This window comes from Emys orbicularis, chromosome 2 (genome assembly GCF_028017835.1).
Source record: "Emys orbicularis isolate rEmyOrb1 chromosome 2, rEmyOrb1.hap1, whole genome shotgun sequence".
NCBI lineage: Eukaryota > Metazoa > Chordata > Testudines > Emydidae > Emys > Emys orbicularis.
Window position 1 is genome coordinate 230,109,273 of NC_088684.1, and position 27,895 is coordinate 230,137,167.

General features: G+C 42.9%; 1 protein-coding gene across 1 annotated transcript in view; it reads left to right on the forward strand.

Annotated features, from left to right (window-relative positions):
* The window catches only part of RFTN1 (raftlin, lipid raft linker 1), a 108,450-nt gene that overhangs the window by 23,735 nt on the left and 56,820 nt on the right, over positions 1 to 27,895 (forward strand). The window contains exons 2-3 of the mRNA XM_065399592.1: positions 2,216 to 2,402; positions 18,757 to 18,865. Coding sequence (XP_065255664.1) covers positions 2,216 to 2,402; positions 18,757 to 18,865 — 296 coding nt within the window. The remainder of the gene's footprint in view (positions 1 to 2,215; positions 2,403 to 18,756; positions 18,866 to 27,895) is intronic.

Here is a 27,895-nt window from a genome sequence, read left to right on the forward strand (position 1 = left end):
GACTTTTGCAGTGGCCAGTGCGCCTGGCTCAGAGGCAGCTCAGGCAGCCCCTGCACCAGTCGCACCGTCCACTGCTGGGGCATTTCTAAGGCCACTGCATCTCCCCCCCCCCCCCCCAGCAGAGTTGGGTGTGGGAGGGGACAGAGGTTGGGGCACAGCATGGGGTGAGGCGGGCTCTGAGCGGCGCTTACCTGGGGGTCTCCCTGGAAGCAGTGACATCACCCTTGCTCAACTCCTAGGTGAAGGCTTGGCCGGGCAGCTCTGTGCGCTGCCTCCACCTGCAGGCACGGCCCCTGCAGCTCCCATTGTGCTTTAAACAATAGCTCTAAGAAGTGAAATCACCCCTATTCATTGCTTTAGGGTGTCAACATTAACTGTCAATGTTTTAGCAGAAATGTTCTGGTGGTTAGTTTTTTATATCTCAAAACGTAGGGTAGACTAGATAACCTAGCTCTTTACTGTCCACTGGCTAGTGTGGCATTGTTCTCTACTGCATATGCTCCAGGGGTTTGTCGAGGTCAGTTCTAAATTTCTCAAACAATAAGGCTCCCACCATTCCCTTTGAGAAACTATTCCACAGTCTTGATAGATCTCACTGTTAGAAAGCTATTTCAGCCTACATTTTCTTGTTATTAATATAATTACTTCTCCTATACTCTGGGGCTCACAGTGAATAATCATTAGAAGAAGTGGAAGGGAGAGCCCTCCAGAGGAAGTAGACGTTTTGAACAACACATAAGTAGAGTTTGGACACTTGGGCTTTCCCCTCCACTTTACTCCCTAGCAGGACCAATATAATTAACAGTGTGTTTTGATTATTTATATTTATTATACATTATTTATTGGATAGCTTTTTTTATGAATCCCAAGTGATTTGTGTGCTGTTATAGATCTTAGAGAGCTGAAGTATCTGTCACCATATACATTTCTTAGGTTTCTCTCTTTATTTACACAATTAAAAAACTGTGTCATATCACCTTCAATCAAAAGCTTCATTATCTTTGTCTGGAACACGTTCTTATGTGTTAAGAAAAAGTGTACGTGGCATAGCTATCCTATTATTATTTAAATTATTCCCCACGATTATTGGTTTAGAATATTTATTAGTTTTTGATAACTTCTTTCATTATTCATAAAGGATACTCACACTATCTGATGGGAAATGCAATACAATAAAACTTTATTTTGCATAACTAGCATCTTTCAACAAACTCTATTCCAGAGCGATTTACAGCAAGGGTCCAGTCCTGCGGGGAGCTGAGCACTTCCTGTAAATGGCTGAGTGCTCTCAACTCCCATTGATGTCAGTGGGTGTTGAGGGCACTTGGCACCTCACCTCACAAAACTAGGCTCTTAGTTAAAAAATAAATGATAGCCAAGGGAGAGAGGAATTAAGCAGCAGAGCCAGGGAGGAAAGATGTGTTTGCAGATAACACTTGAAAAAGTATGGAGAGTGGCTGAGGCAGATGCAGGAAGGTTGTTGTAAATGATTTACAGATTCTCTTCTCAACTATGCAGGGCTACTGGGATAAGATAGGATCTGCCAGATTGGATCAGACCCAAGGTCCATCTAGTACAGGATCCTGTTTGATAATAGCCAGCACCAGGTGCATCAGAGAAAGGGGTAAGAATCTGCAGTAGGTAGAGTGGGGGTGGGAAGATTATCCCACTTATAACTGGATATTCTTTTTATTCTTATGAATATCCATTTTTTTTAAATCTTGCTAGGATCTTGGTCTCAATGGCATCATGTTGCAAGGAGTTCTACAGTCTGTGCATTGTGTGGGAAAAAGAGTGCTTCCTTCTATTATTTTTGAATTTGTCTTCTTTTACATTCATTAATGAATGTCCCCTTGTTCGTGTGTTACATTTTGACCATTGGTGCTGATCGTTATATTGGGATAGAATGATGCTACATGCTTACTAAGTCTTCCCTCCCCCCGCTATCCACCAAAAATCCAACACACTTTGTATTTTAATGTGATTCTGACCCTTTACATCTAATTGGACCAGTCATTTATGCAGTAATTAAACCTTTTGCAAGACAATCTGTTAAGAATTCTGGAATCAAGTAAACCTCAGTTAGCTACAGGTATATCAGCTGGAATGGTGCGCATCAGTGTGAAGCATGCTTACCTCCAGAGAGGCTGGAATACAAAAAAAGATAGTTTAATTTAGGATTATTGATCGATTTATTTTTTGTTTTTGTTTCCAGATGAGCTACCAAGATCCTCTGCAATCAAGCTCTCTTCCTGGCGTGATCTTCCATCTCAGCTGCAAGAACTGTATCAGCAGGGTTTTATCTTGGCTGCTGTCCACCCTTTTGTGCAGCCAACTGATGAAAAAGAGAGGACTCCCCAGGAACAAATCTTCAGGGCTGTGCTGATCAAGAAAACAGAAAGGTAAAGCACTTCCAGTGAGCTGGGATAAAAATAGACAATGAGATTTCCTGCTGAGTTTTGACCTAGATCAGGAAATTATAGCAATGTCATTGCTAATGTTTGCTGTGCAAGGCTTGGATATTTATTTGTAGGCTTGAATAGGTTTAACATGTTCTTCGTGTTTATAATCCATCTGCATTTTGTCAGCTAAGACAGAAAATAAGTTGAAATCTGCTTTATATTTTGGAATGTGTTGTCATGAAAAAGCAAACAAACCCTGTGCCTAATAATTTGCTAAGACAGTCCATTTTGTGTGCTTTATTCTAATAATTTATTGGATTAAATACAGCTAGAAAAATATTTACTTTGAAGAGGCATACAGCCAGTGGATAACACAATTAATCTGAAAATTGTAAAGTAACGTGCATTTTTGTACTTATCTACAAACTTTACTCCCAAAACTATCAAAGTGCTTTTAATTTTCCAACCCAGTACAACTCATTTTAAACCAACAGAAAATGAGTCTGTTTGCTTTGTTCTGTGTTTTAAATTGCATTGAGTAACTTTGTGTAATACATTCAGTGGCTAGGGAACACAATTCTATGTTTTAATCTCCCAATTTAATAAAAATCAATAGATTTTTCTGCTTAGTCATTCCAAAAAGAGATAGCGAAATTGAGAATAAACATTCATAATAGAATTAAAATTTTTAGTAAAGAGTTTTTAACAATACATTTAGACTCCTAAACTTTAAGGTCAGAAGGGACCATTATGATCATCTAGTCCAGTGTTTCTCAAACTGGGGTCGCCGCTTGTGTAGGGAAAGCCCCTGGCGGGCCAGGCAGGTTTGTTTACCTGCCCCGTCCGCAGGTCCGGCCGATCGCGGCTCCCCCTGGCCGCAGTTCGCCGCTGCAGGCCAATGGGGGCTGCTGGAAGCGGCGGCCAGTAAGTCCCTCGGCCCGCGCCACTTCCAGCAGCTCCCATTGGCCTGGAGCAGTGAACCGCGGCCAGAGGGAGCCGCGATCGGCCGGACCTGCGGACGGGGCAGGTAAACAAACCAGCCTGGCCCGCCAGGGGCTTTCCCTACACAAACGGCGACCCCAGTTTGAGAAACACTGATCTAGTCACAGAACCTCACTGGCCCACTGCTGTAGTAGGCCCATAACCTCTGGCTGAGTTACGGAAGTCCTCACATTTTTTATTTAAAGACTTCAAAGAGAATCCATTTAATGCTGGATTGATAGCCATGGGGACCACAGTCCACTATTTGCAGGACAAGTACAAACAAGCAGTGCGATCTTCCCATATCACAAATGCTCCTCAGCACTGCTCCGACACAGTCTAGATTAAAGGCCTGATGCTGAAGCTTGCAAGGATCATCCCCTGCCTCAAAACACTAAGCCTGCTATGGACGATGCTGAGCAATAGGCGGCTACGTGTCCATCTGGGCGACAAAGTCAGCTCGCCCCGGTTCCTCCACAATGGATTGCCATAGGGCTCAGTACTCGCGCCGACGCTCTTCAATGCCTACATGAGTGACATGCCACCAATGAAGTCACACAAATTTGTATATGTGGATGACTTTGCTCTGGCGACACAAGCAACCACCTTCAATAACATCAAGTCGACCTTGAACGGGGACCTAAACACCATGGAGGAGTATCTCCGGAAATGGAGGCTCAGGCCAAACCCCCACAGAACAACAGTCACTGCATTCCATCTTGATAATAGGAATGCTAAGCGCACTCTGAAAGTGACCACCTGCGGCAACACTGTGCAATATGACCTCTCTCCAACTTATATCGGAGTGAAGCTGGACTGCACGCTAACCTTCCATGACCAGCTGAAGAAGGTAGCCACCGAGACGAAGACAAGGGTCAACCTGGTCCAGAAACTGGCAAGCACAAGCTGAGGAGCATCAGTGCAACGGACATCAGTGATGGCCCTTGTGTATTCTGAAGCTGAGTATTGTGCACCGGTATGAACAGAAGTAGCCACATTCGACTTGTTGATGTCCCATTAAACACTGCAATGCGATGCATCACTGGAACCCTCAAGTTGACCCCAACACCCTGGCTGTCCGTGCTGTTGCACATTGCTTTCCCATCCATTCACCGCAATGCCCTAACCCTCTGGGAAGTCCAGCGAATAGAGAAAAACTAATGTCTCCCCAACCACTAGGACCTCAATGATGTCCCTCACCACCGCTTGAAGTCATGCAAGCCCTTTTGGACCTATGCGCTTAACTTCCAGCAATTTGACTTCAACCCTGATGGAGCTTGGAAAGCCAAATGGTGTTCACAAGAAGTCACAAACACCTTGTGAAAGACCTGATGCAGAAGATCTCTGGCTTTGATCTTCCGTGAAGCTTATGGGCAGCCCCAAACAGCATCCACATAAACCATGGCAGATGCGGACACTTGATGCACAAATGGAAAATTAAAAACCCTCCAATGTGTGACTGTGGGCACCCCGAACAGACTGTGGAACATATAACAACATAATGCCTGCTTCACAAATACAAAGGAGGCATCACAGCATTACACTCCTCTACTCCTGATTCAATTATCTGACTTAACCATCTACAGGTAAAATTGTAGATGTTGTTCTACATCTACATCAGCCATAAGAAGAAGCCCTACTATGCTGGAACAATTTCTAGGAATTAGAGGGTATTTCATTCTCCTTCGCCTATTCTTGTCCTTATCTTTTTCTGCTGAGGATTTAAACAAGGAGGCTAATTGTGGTTTGGATACTTGTTCAATAGAAATTGGAGCCAGACCACAGACTCACTTCACACAGCCTACCAAATGATCATCAGACGGTAATGACTTGACATCCCTACCAACTACAGATAGGCCACTGGCTCAAATTTGGCCCTAAGGGAGAAAGGCTCCATGTTTCATTACCAATTACATATAGGCATTCAGTATCCCAGGTAGATCAACTTTTTAAAAGAATTGTCATTCTATACTGACCTGCTTTGGGGCTTGTCTACACTACCATCCGGATCGACAGGCAGTGATCGCTCCAGCGGGGGTCGATTTATCGTGTGATAAATCAACCGCCGATCGCTCTAGCGTCGACTCTGGTATTCCACCTCAACGAGAAGCGCAAGGGGAATCGATGGGAGAGCGTCTCCTGTCGACACACCACAGTGAAGACACTGTTGTAAGTAGATCTAAGTATGTCGACTTTAGCTACAAATAGATCGATTCCCTCCTCTCTCCCCCCCCCCCCCCCCGTAGTGTAGACCAGCCCTTCGTTTTATAAATAAGGAACTTCATGCTATTTTGCAACCTACCAATATTTTTGGCAAAGGGGTCGTCACAGTTTTGTGACTGAGACATAGGACTGGGAATAAGGAGATGTGGGGTCTGTGCCTGACTCTTTCACAGATGTCCTCAATAATGTTGGGCAAGTCACTTACCAGAGCTGTGCCTCAGTTTCTCCAGTTGCAAAATGGGTAGTAGTTACTATGTGAGTAGCTCCCTTGAAGTTACTGGGACTACTTGCTTAAATTAAACACATGCTTAAGTGTTTTGTTGGGCTAGAGAGTTCAACACCTTTCAGGATTGACCTGTAAAAGTGGGCTAGCGCGCATGTATATGACATTATCTTACACTCAGTGAGCTTGATTTGTCAGTGCCTTGCACCTTGTGTACTAATTTACACCTGTGTGAAACTGAACCAAATCTGAATTCTCTGCTCACTTGTATTGGGGACAGTGTTTTACACCCACTTTGCACATCTGTGAATGAGTATACAAGATATAAGGCGGTGGAGAGTCTGAGTCAGTTAAAGTCCCGTTATATTCACATTCCATTTGTTTGCATTCCCTTAACTCCCATCACTCAGTTTGGTTCACTGAGTCTGAATGGGTCTAAGATGGTAATTTATGTGTTTAGGTGATGAAAAAGGAGTATAGCAGGAAAAAAACCCTAACAGAAGGGTGAATTACACCAGTTTAGACTCCCTTAGAATCATTTAGATGCACCTCTGACTTTGGCCAAATGTGTGATGGTAGCTACTGCCACAGAACAAGGGGGAAATGCAAATTTTGAAGATCTCAAGCAGAATGAAGAGAGATGGGCAGCTGACTGATCTCAGATAGCTGTGGCAAGGGGCTGGGCAGAAGGCTTTTTTGCGCAGTCTGTTCTGCAGTCTAAATGGAATAACACTGATTTTACATCACAGAAAAAAGGATTTCAAAGCTGCTTCAGAAAAATCATCCTTATTAGAAGACATTTTATAAAATAAAATAAAGGACGTGATTAATCTGTGATCAAGTAAAAAGATCAGTTAAGTATCTTTAAGTTTGGCAAAGGTCTGACATCTGTCCCCTCTGTTAAATTTAACAATTGGATGGAAGTAGATGATTATGGTATTTGCTGAACACACTATACCTAATGAGGGCTTATGTTTAGTGTTAGAAGATTGTAGGCAGTCCAGCTCTAAGCGTAAACTCATTAGCAAAGTCACCTACCCTTTGAACCAGAAATGGCCTCTTTCTGTTTTCTGTAATATCACCAAGAATGCACACAAGAGCTGTACAATGTCAAAAGAAATCTTTTAGCTTTCATGAGCACTCAACCTCACTATTCACTGCCATTCTGTATGGTGCATCTGAAAGATTGTAGAGCTTACTTATTTTTCTGATGCTTCTTATTAACACCAATTGTTTTGAAGCCATTATTTAAACTTTCAGTTCTCTTACAGTGATCATTATCTGTCCTGTTTTTCTCCCACTTCCTTCCTTGCTTTCTGAAGATAGCATAAATCAAAGAGTTTTGTTAGTTTCTTTACTTATGCAGTATTATCAATCAGGTATTTGTGTGTACCTAGACATCTAATTGTACATTTTAATTAGTCTATATACTTCTATCAGCATTACTCCATTTGATTTCAGACTGACATTTGAACATGGTTGCTATTGACATGCATTTCTAGAATTTTGTTTTTCATGGGATCACCCCTCCTTCTAGACGTGTGCTAGCGGATGGTATGCCTAGTGGCCAGAGCAGTAGATGGATGTCAAGGCATCTTCCTGATGCTTCCAGCAACACACTGTAGTCTTCCTGTGCTTTAGCTATAAAATGGGGATAATAATACTTACCCCGCCCTGTAAAGTACTGTGAGATCCATGGATAAAAGTGCAATTTAAGTGCGGTGTATTACTACTGCTGCTGCTGTTTTGGCATTGTCTTTGCATTTTAACATGCTCAGTGTGGACTTGCAATGTCATTGTATGGCTTTTCTTAACATTACCAGGACATTTCCATTAACTTACATAGGTATTTTTATTGACCCCGTTTGCTGACCTTATACAGTACCTGTGACAGAGCACAGGGCAACAGCAGCTGAGCTAGCACTGTGGTCACTGCAGCTCCAATTAAACACTGCAGAACAAACTCTGTTAAGAAGAGCTGTACCTAATTGGAGGATGGAGGAGACCTGGAAGGCTAATTAAGCCATTAGGCAAAGGATACAAAAAGGCACAGGAAGGAAGGCAGGAAGGGGATGGGGAGAGATACGAGGGTGGTGGGACTCAACATTGTAAATAAACTGCACTGGGTGTTTTACCAGCATGAAGGTCTCTGAGTGGTTTGTGGACTTGAGCAGAGACAGGAGCGAGTAGGCCCTGCCACACATGGAGGCTTGTCTGGAATCTTAGCCAGTGCAAGGGTTTGGTGGCCTGCATGATGGAGGAGACCCTGCAATGGCTGGCAAAACAGCAAGAATAAATGCAGAAGACCCTGCAAAGTTTTGAACAATCCCACCACATGGAGAGGCAGGCTTTGTTTGCTTGGCAGGCAGAGCAGCAGAAAAGCCTGAAAGATTTCATAAGGGAACAAGCCAACATGCAGCAACAGCTCCTACAGAATGTGGAGAGTCCCATGGTGGTGGATGACGCCTGGACACAGGGCCTGGGACTATGTAAGATGGGCCCTGAGAGATGATCCTGATGCATTCCTGTGCACTATTGAGAGGGTAGCTATGGGTTGAGATTGGTATAAGGCAACCTGGGCCCTCATTCTGGCTCCCTATCTGTCAGGGGTAGCTCAAGCAGCATATATGGCTCTGAGTGAGGAGCAGGCCAGGAATTATGAGTTGGTGAGGGCAGCCATCCTGGATCAGGTGGATCTGTCAATTGAGAAGTACTGCCAAAAGTTCAGATCAGCAAGTTGGACTGGGGGTTTACGGCCCTGGCCAGTCACTGAAAGGTTGATGGACTGGGCCACCTGCTGGTTGAGACCAGAGGGGAAATAATGAATGCTCTGGTATTAGAACAGTTCCTTCAGGGCTTCCCTAAGAACGTACAAGTGTGGGTCAGTTGGCATCCACCCGGTATGGTGGATGCGGCCATGAAATTGACAGAGGAATACAGAGATAGACTTTCCCAAGAAAAAGGAACAACCCAGAAAAGAAGATCTAGAGTGTGGGAGGAAGACCGGAGAACCTACAGCAAGAAGGGGCATAGAGAGGATGAAGGAAGACCCCCGAGGAGTTCTGGCTGGGGCTCGACCCATTACATTCAATCAGTGCAGGCGACAGGGACACATGAAAAGGGACTGTCCGTATACAGGGACTGCAGTTTTGCCGAGTTTTGTGGCTGGGCCAGAACTGGAGGGAAGAAACAAGGACAGAAACTGTCCACCATTTCGGTAATGGTGGGGAGGACATTCTGAAGGGGCCTTGTGGATATGGCCTCAGGTTGCTCTCTTGTCTGGAGGGAGCTGGTGAAGTCTCACTGGATGGTTCCAGGAGCAACTATGGACATAGAATGTGTCCATGGGGATAAGAGACACTGCCCTATGGCCCAAGTGCTCCGGAGGGCCAGGGGAGGTTTAGTTGGAAACAGGTTGCGGTAGTGGAGTGGCTGTCCTATCCATTGTGTTGGGCACTGGTTGGAGCCCCGTCCCAATACGGAAACAAGGTAATATAAAGAATCCCAGGTTGGGGAAAGGGAAACCAGAAGGGAGAGAAAAGAATGAGCCCATGGGAGAAACAATAGAATCCCTTAAACAACAAAGTCCAAGTCAGGAGGAAAGGAGACCTCCCCAGGAAATTGAAGGCGGGGGGATAGGAATTTAGGAAGGAGGTATGGGGGAAACAGACAGCCCAAACTCCTTAGTAGAGGTTGAGGAACATATGGTGCCCCCTGCAACACAGCCCCAAGGAGAAGAAACCCAGGCACTGTTTGGAGGTATGGGAGAATCTGAGATTCTGAGAGATCAGGGGATAAAGGGAGTAACCTGGATCCTCTGCCAGATACAAAGGGAGATAATAGGGGGAGTAATTCCTCAGGGTGCCCTGGTGTGAAGACTTGTGGGCTGAGATGGAGCTATGGGGGTCTGCTCCCCTGACAAAGTGTGATTTCTGTGGGTGGAGAATGTGCAGACCCCGCAAGGCGACCCAGATGATCACCCCAGGGACAGAGAGAGACTCCCACAGGGTGAAACCTCTAGTAAGGGTGGGAGAACATGGAAAGAAGACTTACTGTCAGATAACGGGGGGAGTTGTGTGAGAGAGCTCTGGGCAACAGCAGCTGAGCCAGTGCTCTGGTCCCTGCAGGTCCAATTAAACACTGGAAGGAAAGAAGTCGGGAGGGGGGGGAGGGAAGCAGACAGAGAGAGGGAGAGATTACTCTTCCCTGCTTGCCTCAGGAACTGAAGGCTCCCTAAGACTGAAGGAGTAAGGCTGTATGGTGTACAATGGTGGTGGGTATCAAGATTGTAAATAAACTGTACCAGGTGTTTTACCAGCATAAAGGTCTCTGAGTGGTTTGTGGACTTGAGCAGAGGCAGGAGCGAATGGTTCCCCCGCCACAAAACCCATTTCAAGTGAATATGGAAACAGGGCTAAATTCTGCTTCTGGATGTATGTGAGAAAGAGGTATTCATAGCAGATAGTGGGAGCCACATGCATCTAAAGGAAGGTTTTTGCTCTTAAAATGTTAACTTTGTTACAAAGAATATTAGAAAGACAACAGCTATTTTTCAATCAACATCAAAATTTACATCGCATTATGGACATTATTAATTATGATGGTTCATAAACAAATATAAGCATGTTAATTCTTTAGAAACAATAGGGGTGATGGCAGGATGTCATGTTTATGAAGGACTTGATTCAGCTCTCATTAAAGTTAGTGGAAAAACTCTGTTTTGACTTTAATTTTTATCTAACTACTTCTATATCCTTGTTAATGTAGTACCCTGAGTGTTCACACATTAATGAACTGGTGAGAGTTGGATTGGGACTTGTAATAGTCCGGTGAGGGGGTTTGCGCCCTCTTAAGGGCCGTCGGGCGCCAGGCCGCCTCACTACACGGCCGAATCAGCCCTCTGTGCGGGAGGTCTCGGGTTTCCTCCCTTTAGGCAGGGGCTAAACAAAAGGCTTCCTGCGGCTGCAAGGAGCTCCAGCCCTCAGTCAGGGCTGGGCAGTATACCAGTCCTAAGCTCCGGTTGAGGCAGCCGGAGCTGAGCACTTGCCCAGTCAAATAAGCCCGTATGCTAGCTCAGGGCGGGGTAATACCCCAGGGTTCAAGGGGCTCCGGTCCTGGTAGCGGGAGCGGAGCACTCACAAAGTCAGGAAGCTCCGGCCCTTAGTCGGGGCGGGGCTACAACCAATAGTTCAGGGGGCTCAGGTCCTTGCAGCAGGGCTGAGCACAACAAAATCAGTAAGCCCAGTCCCTTAGTCAGGGAGTGAGCAGGCAGGTAACCGCAACCCAGGCCCTGGGTCAGGGCGGGCTGCAAACAATCAGTCTCTCTGGGGCCCAGGCCCTTAACCAGGGACTGGGTCAGTTGGTGGCAGCCCAGGCCCTAGGTCAGGGCGGGGCAGTAAGCAGCAGTTCTAGGCTCAGGCCCTCAGGTAGGGGCTGAGCAAACACACAGTAACAAAGTCAGTAGTTTAAGCCCAGGCCCTCAATCAGGGCGGGGCAGCAAACACACAGTACTTCAGGGCTCAGGCCCTCAGGTAGGGAGGAGGAGAGACTGCCACCCGGCGTGGGGGTGGCAGGGGGGGAACACAGGCCCACCCACTCCACTGTGTTCCAGCCCGGGGCCCTATCCGCAGCAGTCCGTCTGCCGCGGGGTCAGTGGGGATCCTGCCTGCAACACACTGACATAGGCTCGGGGTCTGCTATCCCCGGGCTACTTCCCATCCCCTCCTTCATGGGTACCTGCTCCTCGCTGGGCTCGGCAGTGGGGTCCCACACCATGGGCTCCTCGGGTTGCTGGGGTCTGTCTAGGTCGGGCCGCTCCTCCGATTTCGGGTCCGGCTCAGGTTCGGGTGGCCCCTCGGGGTACCGTGCTCGGGGCAGGCTCGGCCAGTCCACCTCGGGGTACCTGCCGAGCGGGAGGTTCGAGCGGCGCTGGGTGTTTGGATACCTGGTTCTGGGGAGGCTCGGTCCGTCGGCGTCCAAGTACCGGGCTCGGGGTAGGCTCCGTCTCGCAGGAGCCCGAGCAGGAGCGTCTGTCCTCTCCGGCCTCTCGGCTCCAACTGAGGGTTGGGGCCGGGCTTTTATACTTCCTGTCCCGCCCCTTGACTTCCGGGAGGCGGGAACAGGTGGCGGTGGCTCCGCCCACTTGAGTGGCGGTTCTGGCTCCTCCCTCTCTGGGGTTGGCTCCGCCCACCTGGGTGGCTGTTCTGGCTCCTCCCTCTCAGGGGCCGTTGGGAGCCAGGCCACTTCACTACAGGACTCAAATGGAAAAGGACAAAATTAGTAGGGTAAAAAACTATTTTAAGCTTCTCAAAGGGTATTGCAAAAAAACCTGTATGTTTATTTTTTTTAAACCTTTTTAATTAAAAGTAGTTGGCAGTGATCTAAGTAATGCTTTTTTTCATATCTTGTTTTAATAATGACTTTGACTCTGACAGAGATGAATTCTGAGAATTTGGATCTTCAGAGGAGAGATTTCTCAGTTAAACAAGATGTATAAGGGGCAATGTGTGAATCCAGGCTCTTCAAGAGGGGATTTCTTTTATGTAGGGGGCGGGGAGGCAAACATAAGGTTTAGCCTAGAGTCTGCTGATTCACACTTGAGAAAAGTTGATTCACACTTGAAGAAAGTATGTGATAGTAGTATACTAGAGGGTGAGAGCTTATCACAGTATGTTTCTCTTGGCAAATGGAAAGTAGAGAATCAGTTCATTTCCAATAAATAGAAGGCTCTGGCTAACCAGAATAAGAATAATCAGTTAGATCTGTGAATGGTGCAGACGGAAGAAAAGCTTAAATGAGGAGATTATTAGTGGTCCATTTGTGGGAACCAACTATTCCTCTTTTGTATTTTATTTTCTGACTCTTTCTTTAATATTTCAACTCAGATCTTTTGTTTAGGTGCTCGGCACATTATTAGATCTGAGAATCTTCTGCTGTTGCGGCAAACCTACGCCTAACAGAGCAATCCCAACACTGGCCTTTGAACGAGTTGTCTGCATCAGCTCCATAGTGCTGGGTTGCTTTAGTTTTTCCTCCCTGTTTTGCTCTCTCAGCTGCCTTTGCTGTGACACTCCTGTCTATTGTCTGTAGTTTCAAAACTCAATGTTAATTAAGATGTTTGCACTTCCCATCCTGACTAGTATGTGCCAAAAAGAAAGCCACATTCTCTTCCATTAGGAGATCTACATCCTAGGTTCATGGATAATTTGCTTAGAATAGTGCTCGTGTGTTCATGCGTACAGTAATAGATTGAGGTAGCTAAAAATAAATTGGATCCTGGCGAGGTCTTTGTTGCCATATTGCTGACAATCTTTAAGATTTATCTTATGCAGGTTTCAGCTGTAATCATTAAAATAATAATTAAGGAAAGAATTTCAGTTCAGATTTAGAATCAGTGGTTTTATTATTTGGGGATAAATTTTCAAAGGCGAGCGCTGGGTTTATCTCAGAAACTTTAAACACGTTCTCCTTTGCTGTTAAAATAATGAAATCTGCTGTACAGTCACACTCTTGATGAGATCATGCTGCTTTGTTCTTATTTTCCCAGAATTCAAAACACAAATATTCATAATTTGGACAATACCAATTTTACTTACCTGCAAAGGAATCTGACAGAGAGTTCAAGGTGACTCATCAAAATGGCATAGCTTTAAATAAAAAAGAATTATATCTATTGTATAACTTGTGATTTATTAAAAAAAAGAAAAAAAATTGCACCAGATGAATCCAACTAACAGTACTTTACTTGATGTAATCAAGGCCCTGTATACACAGTGGCAAGCTGGACCTAAAGTCTGTGACAAAGTCCGTGGAATCTGTAGCAGACTTGAAATTTTGCTGTATCTTCATTTAAAAATGGAGGCTTTCATGATTTACATGTGCACATGAATAATGCAATCAGTACAGTAGTCCTTCTGTTGTTTATTGGATGGTGTCCGTACACTTTCAGTTTTCAATATACACTAGATATTTGTGTTCATAATGAGGAATATATTGCATACGTGGTTGAGGATGGGGAAACAAAGTTTGGACAGCTAGGTATGGGAGATTTGAGGCTTTTCACATTTGGAGAGGCATGGAAGGCAATATGAGGTTGTGGGAAAAACACATTAGTTAGATATTCTCCTATATGACAAGCAGTGAAATATTTAATACCGCTGACACCTAGGTTTCATACAAGGCCTGTAACCCTTACGAATGGAAATAGTCCTTTTGAAAGTAATGAGACTAACACCATGGCTAAACAGCAAAGTAAAAGAAGCAGTTAGAGGCAAAAAGGCATCCTTTAAAAAGTGAAAGTTAAATCCTAATGAGGAAAATAGAAAGGAGCATAAACTCTGGTAAATGAAGTGTAAAAATATAATTAGGCCAAAAAAGAATTTGAAGAACAGCTAGCCAAAGACTCAAAAAGTAATAGCAAAACATTTTTAAAGTATATCAGAAGCAAGAAGCCTGCCAAACAGCCAGTGGGGCCACTAGACAATCGAGATGCTAAAGGAGCACTCAAGGATGATAAGGCCATTGCAGAGAAACTAAATGAATTCTTTGCATCAGTCTTCACGGCTGAGGATGTGAGGGAAAGTCCCAAACCTGAATCATCCTTTTTAGGTGACAAATCTGAGGAACTGTTGCAAATTGAGGTGTCATTAGAGGTGGTTTTAGAACAAATTGATAAACTAAACAGTAGGGTTCTCGATTAATCGCAGTTAACTCACGCGATTAACTCCAAAAAATTAATTGCGATTGGAAAAAATCGTGATTAATCACAATTTTAATCACACCGTTAAACAATAGAACAACAATTGAAATTTATTAAATATTGTGGATGTTTTTCTACATTTTCATATATATTGTATTCTGTGTTGCAATTGAAACCAAAGTGGATTGTATTTTTGATTACAAATATTTGCACTGTAAAAATGATAAACAAAAAAAATAGTTTTTTTAATTGACCTCATACAAGTACTGTAGTGCAATCTCTATCGTGAAAGTGCAATTTACAAACGTAGATTTTTTTTTGTTACATAACTGCACTCAAAAATAAAATAATGTAAAACTTCAGAGCCTACAAGTCCAATCAGTCGTACTTCTTGTTCAGCCAATCGCTAAGACAAACTAGTTTGTTTACATTTACAGGAGATAATGCTGCCATCTTCTTATTTACAATGTCGCCAGAAAGTGAGAACAGGCATTTGCATGGGACTTTTGTAGCCGGCATTGCAAGGTATTTACGTGCCAGATATGCTAAACATTCGTATGCCCCTTCATGCTTCGGCCACCATTCCAGAGGACATGCTGATGATGCTCGTTAAAATAATGCGTTAATTAAATTTGTGACTTAATTCCTTGGTGGAGAATTGTATGTACCTGGCACTATTTTACCTGCATTCTGCCATATATTTCATGTTATAGCAGTCTCAGATGATGACCCAGCCCATGTTGTTCATTTTAAGAACACTTTCACTGCGGATTTGACAAAACGCAAAGAAGGTACCAATGTGAGATTTCTAAAGATAGCTACAGCACTCAACCCAAGGTTTAAGAATCTGAAGTGCCGTCCAAAATCTGAGAGGGACGAGGTGTGGAGCATGCTTTCAGAAGTCTTAAAAGAGCAACACTCTGATGCAAAAACTGCAGAACCCGAACCACCAAAAAAGAAAATCAACCTTCTGCTGGTGGTATCTGACTGAGATAATGAAAATGAACATGCATCAGTCCGCCCTGCTTTGGATTGTTATTGAGTAGAACCCGTCATCAGCATGGACGCATGTCCCCTGGAATGGTGGTTGAAGCATGAAGGGGCATATGAATCTTTAGCGCATTTGGCACGTAAATATCTTGTGATGCCAGCTACAACTGTGCCATGAGAAGGCCTGTTCTCACTTTCAGATGACATTGTAAATAAGAAGCGGGCAGCATTATCACCTGCAAATGTAAACAAACATGTTTGTCTGAGCGATTGGCTGAACAAGAAGTAGGACTGAGTAAACTTGCAGGCTCTAAAATTTTACATTGTTTTATTTTTGAATGCAGGTTTTTGTACATAATTCTACATTTGTAAGTTCAACTTTCATGATAAAGAGATTGCACTACAGTATTTGTAGGTGAATTGAAAAATGCTGCTACTTTTGTTTTTTTACAGTGTAAATACTTCAAAAATAAATATAAAGTGAGCACTGTGCATTTTGTATTCTGTGTTGTAATTGAAATCAGTATATTTGAAAATGTAGAAAACACCCAAAAATATTTAAATAAATGGTATTCTATTATTAACAGTGTGATTAATTGCGATTAATTTTTTTAATTGCTTGACAGCCCTACTAAACAGTAATAAGTCATCAGGGCCAGATGATATTCACTCAAGAGTTCTGAAGAAACTCAAATGTGAAATTGCAGAACTAGTAACTGTTGTCTGTAACCTATCATTTAAATCAGGTTCTGTACCAAAGGACTGGAGGATAGCTAATGTGACGCCAATTTTTATAAAGAGCTCCAGAGGTGATCTCGACAATTACAGGCCGGTAAGCCTGACTTCAGTACCAGGCAAACTGGTTGAAACTATAGTGAAGAACAAAATTGTCAGACACATGGATGAACATAATTTGTTGGGAAAGAGTCAACATGGTTTTTGTAAAGGGAAATCATGCCTCACCAATCTACTAGAATTCTTTGAGGGGGTCAGGAAGCATGTGGACAAGTGGGATCCAGTGGATATAGTGTACTTAGATTTTCAGAAAGTCTTTGACAAGATCCCTCACCAAAGGCTCTTAAGCAAAGTAAACTGTCACGGGATAAGAGGGAAGATCCTCTCATGGTTTGGTAACTGGTTAAAAGATAAGAAATTAAGGGTAGGAATAAATGGTGAGTGTTCAGAATGGAGAGAGGTAAATAGTGGTGTCCTCCAGGGGTCTATACTGTGACCAGTCCTATTCAACATATTCATAAGTGATCTGGAAAAAAGGGGTAAACAGTGAGGTGGCAAAATTTGCAGATGATACAAAACTACTCAAGATAGTTAAGTCCCAAACAGATTGCGAAGAGCTACCAAAGGATCTCACAAAACTGGGTGACAAAATGGCAGATGAAATTCAATATTGATAAATGAGAAGTAATGCACATTGGAAAACATAATCCCAACTATACATCTAAAATGATGGGGTCTAAATTAGCTGTTACCACTCAAGAAAGAGATCTTGGAGTCACATCCACTCAATGTGCAGCGGCAGTCAAAAAAAACAAACAGAATGTTGGGAATCATTAAAAAAGGGACAGATAATAAGACAGAAAATATCATATAGCCTCTTTATAAATCCATGGTACCCCCACATCTTGAATACTGCATGCAGATGTGGTTGCCCCATCTCAAAAAAGATATATTGGACTTGGAAAAGGTTCAAAAAAGGGCAACAAAAACGATTGGGGTATGGAATGGCTTCCATATGAGGAGAGATTAATAAGACTGGGACTCTTCAGCTTGGAAAAGAGATGACTAAGGGGGGAATATGATAGAGGTCTAGAAAATCATGACTAGTGTGGAGAAAGTAAATAAGGAAGTGTTATTTACTCCTCCTCATAACAGGAGAACTAGAGGGTCACCAAATGAAATTAATAGGCAGCAGGTTTAAAATAAACAAAAGGAAGTATTTTTTCACACAACGCACAATCAACTTGTGGAACACCTTGCCAGAGGATGTTGTGAAGGCCAAGACTATAACAGGGTTAAAAAAAAGAACTAGATAAATTCATGGAGGATAGGTCCATCAATGGCTATTAGCCAGGATGGGCAGGGATGGTGTCCCTAGCCTCTGTTTGCCAGAAACTGGGAATGGGCGATAGAGGTTGGATCACTTGATGATTACCTGTTCTGTTCATTTCCTCTGGGGCACCTGGCATTGGCCACTGTCGGAAGACAGGATACTGGGCTAGATGGACCTTTGGTCCGACCCAGTATGGCCGTTCTTATGTTCTTACTGATCTAATTAACACAGTGGGAGTAAGAGTTGCAAAACTGGGGTCTCTGTGTTTAACCATCTATAAAGCTGAGATATTAGTGACTACTTCAGAATGGTATTATGAGACTTATTTGATGTTTGTAAAATGCTTTAAGATCCATGGACGAAAAGTTTTATGTATTATTTATTTATTATGTTGCTTGGGCTGGAAAATATTTCTTACCTACCCAGATTGACTCCATGATTTGCTCAGAAAATGACACATTTTATAGCCCTTATTCTGTAAAGTCAATCACCATTCTTGTTTTTTTTTAAATGTGGAAAGCCCTGAGTTATTTGATTTTTTGTTTGTGACACATTAATAAACTGTTGACTCTTCCTAAAAGGAGGCAAAATCTGGTTCTTGGAGCCAGATAGGCGATGATGGAAGGGATTTCCCTAGTTTAACCTACAAATAAATCACTGCCCATAAAACACTCCTTTTAGCTCTGTCCCTCTGTTAGATCTCTGTGATGCCTGGCTCTCTCACTTTTATACCTGCAGAGAAGGGGGAGCCTGGTAAAGCAGGCCTATTATGCTTGTCTGTGTGGGTTCAGATCCACTGTCAATCCATCGGGGTGGAACCTGCCCCCTCCACAGTCCGAGGCACATGCATATTTCTGCCTCCCCAATATCATTCTGAAGACCCTAGCTGGGGCATGATACCTTGGGCAGATGAAGGGATTAGGCAGCCACTTAGGCATAACCCAGCCATCATTTGGGGATAGCTTCCCTCCTTAGGTAATACATAGGTCTCTGAAGCTGCGGGTTCGCTTGAGCTATGAAGCTGAGTTGGGTTCTGTGTAACATGTGCTGGGACCCAAGATTTGACTGAATGCTAGTTCTGCATGGAACCAAACTTTATTAAGAATAAGTACATGAGGATTTTTGGGGATCTAATTTTAAAAGCTCTACTTGTGTTTTTCTGTCTCCTCAGATCTGTGAAAAGTGATGTTCACAGTGAAGGATACACACTGGAGCTAGACTGCTGCTCCTCCTTGGACCAACTCTCGGACAAAACAAAGATACCAGATTTTATTGAGAAAGTAAGTATAAGGAAAACAACTTGAAAAGGACACAACACACCTAATAACTGCTGCTAGTTGTGTCCATCAGGGCAAATAGCCACTGCAAGTTCATCTTTCCTCCTCCCCGCGTTCTGTATATTTCAAATATTAACAAGGCTTCAGTAAAGTTTGCTACTCTTTTATGATTCCAATATCTGGATAGCATCTTCTCGTTATAGTGACTGGTGAATCAAGTTATTGACCATTCTGTTATGAGAAAATGACTTGCTGTACCACAGGGTGAGTGATCTCAAGTAGATGTTAATTAACTCGTTTTACCACTGTACAATCTATCCATGCACTGTCATTGACTGTTGTGCACAGTCTCAGCTAAAACAATATATTTGCATCTTGGTGCCAATTGCTCCGAATTATTTGAGTTTAACACTTGGATAATACTGTAGACAAAGAGGCTCATTATTTCCCAGAGTTGTCCTTGCATAGAATTATTTTAAGCCAGATGTGTTCAAACTTTTTCAGTCACCTTCCCCCCTTACCAGTAACGGAATCTGTCTGTGCCCTTCCCCCTTTACTGCACAGCCAAGGCTTCCTCAGCAGCAGAGCTGGGGCTGAAGGCAGAGCTGGGGCTGGGGGAAGAGCTGGTCTGTGGGTGGAGAGGGAATGAGGACAGAGCCAGCCTGGGGGCAGTGAGGAGCTGAGGCTGGGGTTGGAGCTGGTCTGGAGGCAGAGAGGGAATGAGGGTGGAGCTGGACCCGGATGCGGAGCAGGACTGGGGGCTGAATGGGCTTGAGGAGTATTGTTTTAAGCTATATTTCAGCATCAAGTAAAGTTAGATATAGATCAATCAAACCCTTTGCCACCCAGAAAAGTACTGGTTTCCACAAACTGTGATTCATGCTGAGGCATTTAAAGAGAATACTCTTAATTGTGATTTGTTGCCTTTTTCCTACTACTTGTGATAGCATATAATTTAATTAATTTGTAAATTGATCAGATTAAATCCAGTTTAGTGAACACCATTTCATTGTTCATGGTTCAGATTATACATCCTCTGTTATTGGGTCTTGAAATAAATTATTAAAAAGCAATGACAAAATATTTACATTTTAATTGTGGTGAGTAGTTAGGAAAGCTAAATATTAGCCCCATAGGCCTCTGAAGTTCAAATCTAACAGGAGTGATTTCTGGGAGTGTGTCTAACATTCTGAAAGAGTAAACCCAAGAGAGGGTGACTATTCATCTTGTAATATAGGTATGGTTATAAATTTTAGATATGGGCTCAAACCAAAATCTAAACACACTTTATTTTGGGAAAGTTTGGATCTGAATCTGAATGTTATGGGTTGGATGTATTGAAATTTTTCAGAAGTAACTTCTGTTATTTTAGTCACACTTATGTAAACTTGAAGTAATGCAGCAGTGAATCGGTCTCAATATGTTTAAATTCATTCTTCAGCTCTATGAGCTGTGCTACATAGAAGCCTGATATGCTGTGACCTGCTACCACTAGTAGTAATATGTCAATGCCCACAATTCCAGTAAAGGAGTGTGGCTAACATGAAAGCAAAATGGTCAAGAGCCGCATGCACAAATAAAAAAGTTTTAAGTTTCTGGAATTTTTTTTCCATGCTGTCTTCAGAGAGCTTTCGGTTGCTTGAATTCACTTGATTATTGGGTTATACAAATACCTTTTGGAAAGATAATCATTTACATTTTGATATATAAAAGTGTATATTTAGTGTTGTGTATGTCATTCATTTTTGGAGATTATTTGACGTAGTAGAATTTGAAGTTCTTTGAAAACAGTACTGTCAGGTGCATGTTTGTCTCACCATCTGTATCTGATTAAAAACAATGTGAAAATCTCTACACTTTCATGTATAACTAGTCCAGGAGGTGGGGAGAAAAATTATTTGTTTGAGAGTAGGCATTAATTGTCATATTAACGAATTGAACAACAAAAATGTCCATTGCTTTTCGGGATAAAACAAAACAAAAAAAAAGATTTTTAAAACCAAATCAATTAAAAAAAAAAACCAATAAGTTCTCATTCAAAGGAATCAGGATAAAAATGTAAGCAATTGATGGTGGGGTTTGTGACTGGTCCCCTCTGGGGTGCCACCTGGAACTGGGGTACAGCTGAGCCCTCTGTTTTACCAATCTGAGTTCCCGCTCACACTGATGTTGTGACAAACTGCAAAGCCCTCAAGCTTGCACTCACACCAACATCCACTGGTTGGTGCCATACCCAGCTGTGTTCATAAATGCTCTGGCCAGCCACTGCATGAACCAACAATAGAGAATCTACAGCCAAAATACCCCCAGCTCCCCAGCCTAGGACCCTGGAGCTGTACCGTCCTACCCTGGTCAAAATTTGACCAGTATGAATTTATTACCCAATCCGCCCCTCCCTCGATGTGAAGAGGACAATGCACAAGCCCTTGTTAACTGAGCTGAGATTTTTCCCTAAACACTTCACTCAAAAACAAACTGGTTAAGATAAAACATAAAACAGGTTTATTAACTACAGAAAGATAGATTTTAAGTGATTATAAATAATAGCAAACAGATCAAAGTAGATTACCATAAGAAATAAAACAAAACCACAATATAAGCCTAATGTACTAGTTAGGATTTAAATCAGTTAGATAGTACAAGCAGATTAGCTTTTGCATACAAAGGCAGGCTTCCCTCCTTCCTGCCAGGGACCAGCACTCCCCCCTCCCCCGGTTCAGTCTTTTTTCCTCCAGACTTTCAGGTGTTGTGAGGAGAGTGAGGTCCAGTCATGATGTCACTTCCCCCTTTTATATCTTATTCCAGTTTGCTGGAAAGCTCTTTTTCTGTGACCTGGGTCAAACAGTTCCCATTGTGTAGTGCTATCTCTGAGAGGTTTCTATTGTACACAGTTCCTGGGGTAATCCTTGTGCTTGTGTGTATGTCCGTGTAGAAGGTCGGACTCACCCCTGCAGCGCCTCCTGCTGGTTGTCTCGGGAATTAGCTCTTCCAGCGTCCTGGAGCACCCCCTGCAGGCCGGTGATCCACCTGTCCTCTGGCCCCATGTCCCTCCTGGACCCCAGTGCCCTTTTATCTGGGGTGCTGCCCCCTGGCAGTACACCCCTCAGTACTAGGGTCTCCCCTTCCCAGGGAACCCCCACCCACTATCCCTACCTTGCCTCAGAATAAGGCCACTGCCAGTCACCAACTAGCCCCCACTCCCTGGGGCAGACTGCAGTACAGGCCACTCATCACAGGCAAGGTTGGGTTTGGACCTGCTGCCTTGGCCTACCTATGGGCTGCCCTCTGCAACCCCCAGTACCCCTTGGCCTCCTACTAGGCCACAGCCTGGGGCTATCCAGGCTGGAGCTCCCAGCTCCTCAGCCTTTCCCCAGCCCTGCTCCACCCAGGTATTCTGTCTTAGCTCCCTGCAGCCAGGCCCTTCTCTCTCTGACGGCAGAGAGAGACTGCTTGGCCTCTGGCTCACAGCCTTTTTATATAAGGCCAGCTGGGGCCTGATGGGGCGTGGCCCAGCTGCGGCTGCTTCCCCAATCAGCCCAGCTTTTAGAGCTGCAGCCCTTCCACAGCCCTCCTCCAGGGCAGTTTTAAACCCCTCAGGGCAGGAGCGGGTAACCATCCCGCTACAGTCCTCAATAAGCCATCAACATTGTTTGGCCTTTTTATTGTTGTATCTGAAAGGCTGTTTGTGGGTGTTCTCAACCTCACATGTTTCAGTAGCACATATGTAGCCAAACTTCATAACTTCAAATACAATGATAGCACATACAAACGAATGAGATATTAATGTCTAGCAGATCAAGACTTTTAGAATGATACCTCACAAGGCATACTTCGTATAAAACATTGCAAAATTATATGACGGTGAATATGGGGATGTCAGGGTGGCACAGGATTGTTGGTTGTTTTAAAAATAGAACACCACCAGTAATCTCCCCAAACCCTGAAACACAATACAAACTATTTAATTTATGATTATTGACTATTCAGATCCTCAGTCATGTGGATTCCTACTACCTTTTGACTTACTAGTGACTTTTCTTGGAGTGGAGATTTTTTTCCAGTAACTTAATTTCTCTATGAGTTTTATTATGCAATGCTGAACGAGGGTGATTAACATTGACTTTGAGCAAAGGAACATCTTTGATAGTGTCTATCCTCAGTTAACTCTCTGCTTCACTACAGACACTAACCATCACATTGCACACAACTGGACTATTTGTTCCTGGAAAATGCAGGGGAAATTCTGCTTGGTATAGCCATAGGTCTTGAACAAACATTGGCAGTTATAAAAAGAAAAAAACAAAAAAAAGTTTTGATCGATTAAAGAAAAACAGGATATTTCACTTGAAAGACACTGAGACATGATGTGAGCATATGTTCTCTTTACTTGAAAACAAAACAAGAAGCCCAAGAAAATCCTTCAATCACATCTGTATTGTAGGTATAACTCGTGTTAGGAATCCTCTATGATGGGACCTCCCTCTAGCCTCCCACTTTTCCTTATATTCTGACCTCCCATAAATGATCTGCCATGGCTAAATGCGTGAAGGAAGTGTTATGGAGACACGCATTGAAGGAAATGTTATGGAGCTATGTGGAGACTGAAGTGTAGGGAAGGGGAAACTGGACTGATGTCTGTAGGAAAGAGAGTAATTTTCGAAATGTGTCAATATGTGAATACCAAACTTTGCAAAATAGATATGCTGCTCTCAGGACTTTTGCTTTACACATCAATCTGCGATCCTCTTCTGTAGAAGTTCTGTAACAAACATAGAGGATTCATACATTCCAGATAGATTCTGGAAAGGAGTGAGGCATTCATGGTTAGAAAGCAGTTGGTAGTTGTGATTCATTTTCTGCACCATTGTTCTACTTTTTGGCTGTAAAAAATTGCTGATGCGCATCATTCTGCACCTTTGTCTCCTAGCCAAATAATGTTCTACTGTGTAGAAAGCTTTCAGTTTGATCCCACTGCAGAGGTTGAACAGCCTGCTTCTCTCTCCCTCAACTCCTCTGAACTCAATATCCTTCACTGTTCCAGTTGTGATTGGCCTGGGGAAGGCTGGACCAAAAACCACAATCTGAAACCCAGTGGTGGGCATCGTCTTTGGATCTCTCCAACCACACCTAATTCTTACTCCATTGCTCTGTGCACTTTCGCTGAAGTGACCGTAAGATGAGGCTTATTGTATTTAACTGGTCTTCAGCAGAATGAGCACCATATACAACCTGATCATGGCTGTAACTCATGACGTAAACTCACTGTGTATCACTGAAATCTGGCTGGATGACTCTGGTGGACCTGTACTAACAGCTGGTGCCGAGTGGTAACTTTGTGATGCCTGACTCTAGGGGGGACAAGGAAGGAGTAGCAGCCATAGTTTTGCACTCTCAACAGTGGACTAATTCAAGTGTGTTTGCATGGTATGTGAATTCCAGGTTAAAGAGTAGCCACGTAATACTTGTATATAACCACACTCCTGTGGATTTCCTACTGGAGCTAATCAAGCTGCTATCAAGCCTGTTTTTAGCATCCCCCTGTAGTCATAGTCTTCAGTGACCACACAGATGACATCTCCAACACTGGTTCAAAATCTGTCCGTTTTCAACATGGAGTTCTTCCCATTGATCTCCTGAGCAAGTCATATAGCCAGACGCACCCTGAACCTGAACTTCACTGCTGGCTGTACTCATCTTCTACAAATGGAAGTGCTGAGCCAGGGCAGTGACCAGTGCACCCTCTGAGATAGTAGAATGCAGTGAGATTCCAGGCAATCTGGAGGAGGTATACCACACAACTGCCAGATCACTAGGACATTACAATCATCTGCTACCCATAGTCATTGATTTACCTAACCCCAGGAGTCAGCACCCCACCCAGGTCTCCCTGGCTCAAAGGCAAGCTGAAACAGATGAAACACGAGGGTAGGATAATGGACTGTTGCTGGAGGAAGGGCAGCTTTAAATCTGTGGGACAGCATCACAAGACGATTGTACAAATCTTTGCCAGAATGATGTAGGAAAGCAAAGAAATCCTTCTCGTCCTCCATCAACGTCGCCGCATAGTTACAATAGTGGAGCTGTTCCAGAAGCACCTTTCTCCTTAAATGCATGAAAGGGCAGATAGATGGGGAAGACTGCAATTGTGTCATAGGACAGGTGGGGAGTTAGACAAGATACGTGTGTATTAACTGGAGAGGGGGAAAGGCTAAAGAGCTGCACTCTGTAGTACATTTAAAAACAACTTTGTTTTTAAGTAAAAAGTACTAACACTTTGATTTCTAATTAATTATTTATATATTATACAAAAAAACCCCACAAAAAATCTTTCAGACTATTTTATTTGTTAGATGGCTGTTCCTGATTTCTTCCAGTTTTGGGTCCTTTTATTCCACATCTCTAATTCTTCATTGCTAGTACGTACTTTGCTTTGGACTTAACCCTCTTTTCAGCAGGAAAGAATAGCTGGACATGGCAATTTTTGGAGTCTATTAATGCTGTTGCTGGACTGTTGATGGTTTGCTGCATAGTGGTACAAAGAGCTCTTCCCTGTATTCTCTGAGTACATTGTCTCTGTCATAGCTCAGTAGAAAAATATTTTGTAAAAAAAAATCAAACATTATTTTGTAGTTTAAACTGGCACTCTTGATATGCTTTTTGTTTAGAAATGTATTACAGAGCCTATCAGATGATAGGCAGAGCAGGTGGAAATAAAAGATGGAAAGGGAGAAGAATTTGGGCCATGAGTATTGGTCATAGGGGTCATTCTTCAAATGAATAAACAGTCTGAATGTACTTGAATGGTTGGGAAATGACCCCTCTAGAATATCATTTATTACCCAGAGGGATTACTTATCTATATGTGATCTGAAACTCTTTCAAATCATTTCCATCCTTCAGAAAAAACTTCCCTTCGTTCTCAAGTGTATGTACAAGAGAACAATACATTTATTTCTGTAACACATTGTAATGAAAACCATCTCAGACCAACTTTGTTTTCTGCATGTTTTCAGTGCAGAGTAGTGCTTAATTTTTTTAAAATTTGGGTTCCTGGTGTAGATATGATCTAGAAGCAAGGGTTAAAACTGGACAGCAATGGCCCAGCTGTGTGCTGTCTGCTGCAATAATGGTATTTGTTGAAGTGTGTTTTGTTAACATTTTGAAAGAATATGTAAAACAAAGTATGGTGAAAAATCACATATACTGTATGTTAAGCAGTATAGTGTGAAGGGGAACATCTGTTCCTTGTTAAACTTCTTTCAATGTGAGTTCTTTTGACTCAGCCATTTAATTCTGGTGTTGAGATATAAGCTCTATGAATGTCACAAAACTATTTTCATGATGTTCCCAGGGGCCTTGATGTGCTTTTGGAATCCTTTGCCCCAGCAGATTTTGGGGTCATCCTCTTGACCAGGGTAAAAATAGATGTTGTAAAATATACAGCCTATGGCTTCAGTGTTCCAGTAGTTGTCTGGGGAAAAAAAGAAAATATTTGGAAACAGTAGATCTGTTTGTATTTGGTATTGTCCTGAAGGAAGGTATGGGCAAATTGTTCAGTCTGTTGAACTGCAGCTTCTACTGTAGATACTAAATGGTTGTTAGGTGAAAGCAAGTATGGTTTTAGACTGATATTCTCAGGTTAAAAATAACACTTAATTCCTTCAAATAACATTGTAGATCCCTAAAACTAAGACAACTTGTAATATCTAATTTATGTCCATTACACTTTACATTTTGTGTTTTTCCCAGCTTGGACAATGAAGATACACTAAGTCAGCGTTTAGTATTGTGTCAACTGACTATGAGTAAACCCAGCATAGAACACAGTTTGTCATGATATACACTGACCACTGAATCATATTCAGCCAGCTGACATGATTGTTGAAATCAATTTTCAAACTTGTATTTGCATAAATCTTTACTTGTTCCCTATTTATATTCACCCATTAGAAACGGTGTTTTTTAACAGAAGATTCAGATTCAAGGCGGTTTTCAGACTTCAAAACTACAGTCATAAATCTGTAGCCTTATATCAAGCCATTAACAAATCTTCAGTAGGTCACTAGTAAGATTTATCCAAAGTGACCTGTGGTTAAAGTGTATGCAGAGGTTGGTGGGGACTGAGGAGAAGGATGCTTGAAGCCTGGAGGACGTTCCAGCTATATACCAGTTTTAAAGAGTAAATCTTAGACAAAGTAAGGCTATGGCTAGGCTGAGGTGGTTTTTTTCTGAAGTTCTAGCACCCATGCTAGCCCTGGGTTACAGTAGCCACTAGAATTCTTATAATTATGTCATCCAACTCTGCTCTAATGACACAGTGGTATATACACTTGTGGACAGTCTCCACTAGTTCTCTCACCACTGCTAGCTCTAATGGAGCTTGTACTGGTGCTAGGACCATAAATTTCAGAAGAATCTTATTTCAGGCAAGGTCACCGACAGCATGGTTGAGCTGTATTGAGATGAGTAAATCCCTGATCTCTGTTATTGTACCACAATCTTAACTTTCAACTCCTGTTACTATTTCACTACCCAGTGCTTACTTAAGCAAATCTCCTTTGATTTCAGTGGAAGTTTTGCTTGACAGGATACTGAGTTATTTGGGGCTGCTAAGGTTGGAGCCTTTGCTGAGCAAAAATTGCCAGTCATACTAAATTGTTTGATAAGTTTGTGAAGTGAAAAATTCCTGCTTTCAGAGATCCTACTGCCACAAACCAAAGCCACACATTCATATCTGAGGGTATAATTTCAGTCCTAACATGAGATCATCAGACTCGATTTGATGTGGATGTAAGACGGAATGTAAAGTGAAAGGTGCTTGTGCACTGCCCCACCAAGCCCCATTTTTTAGTGCCATTTCATTGTTCTAGAAAATAGATTGAAGGAGTTGATGGAGAATTTGTAGTGTATTCATCACTCATTCCTTTTTGGGCTCTGGTAGCTGGACACCTGTTTTTGTTCTTGTTGTTGTTGTTTTTACAGCATCCTGCAAAGAGGCATGTTTAAGAGCATTTATTTTACTTCATTCCAAAG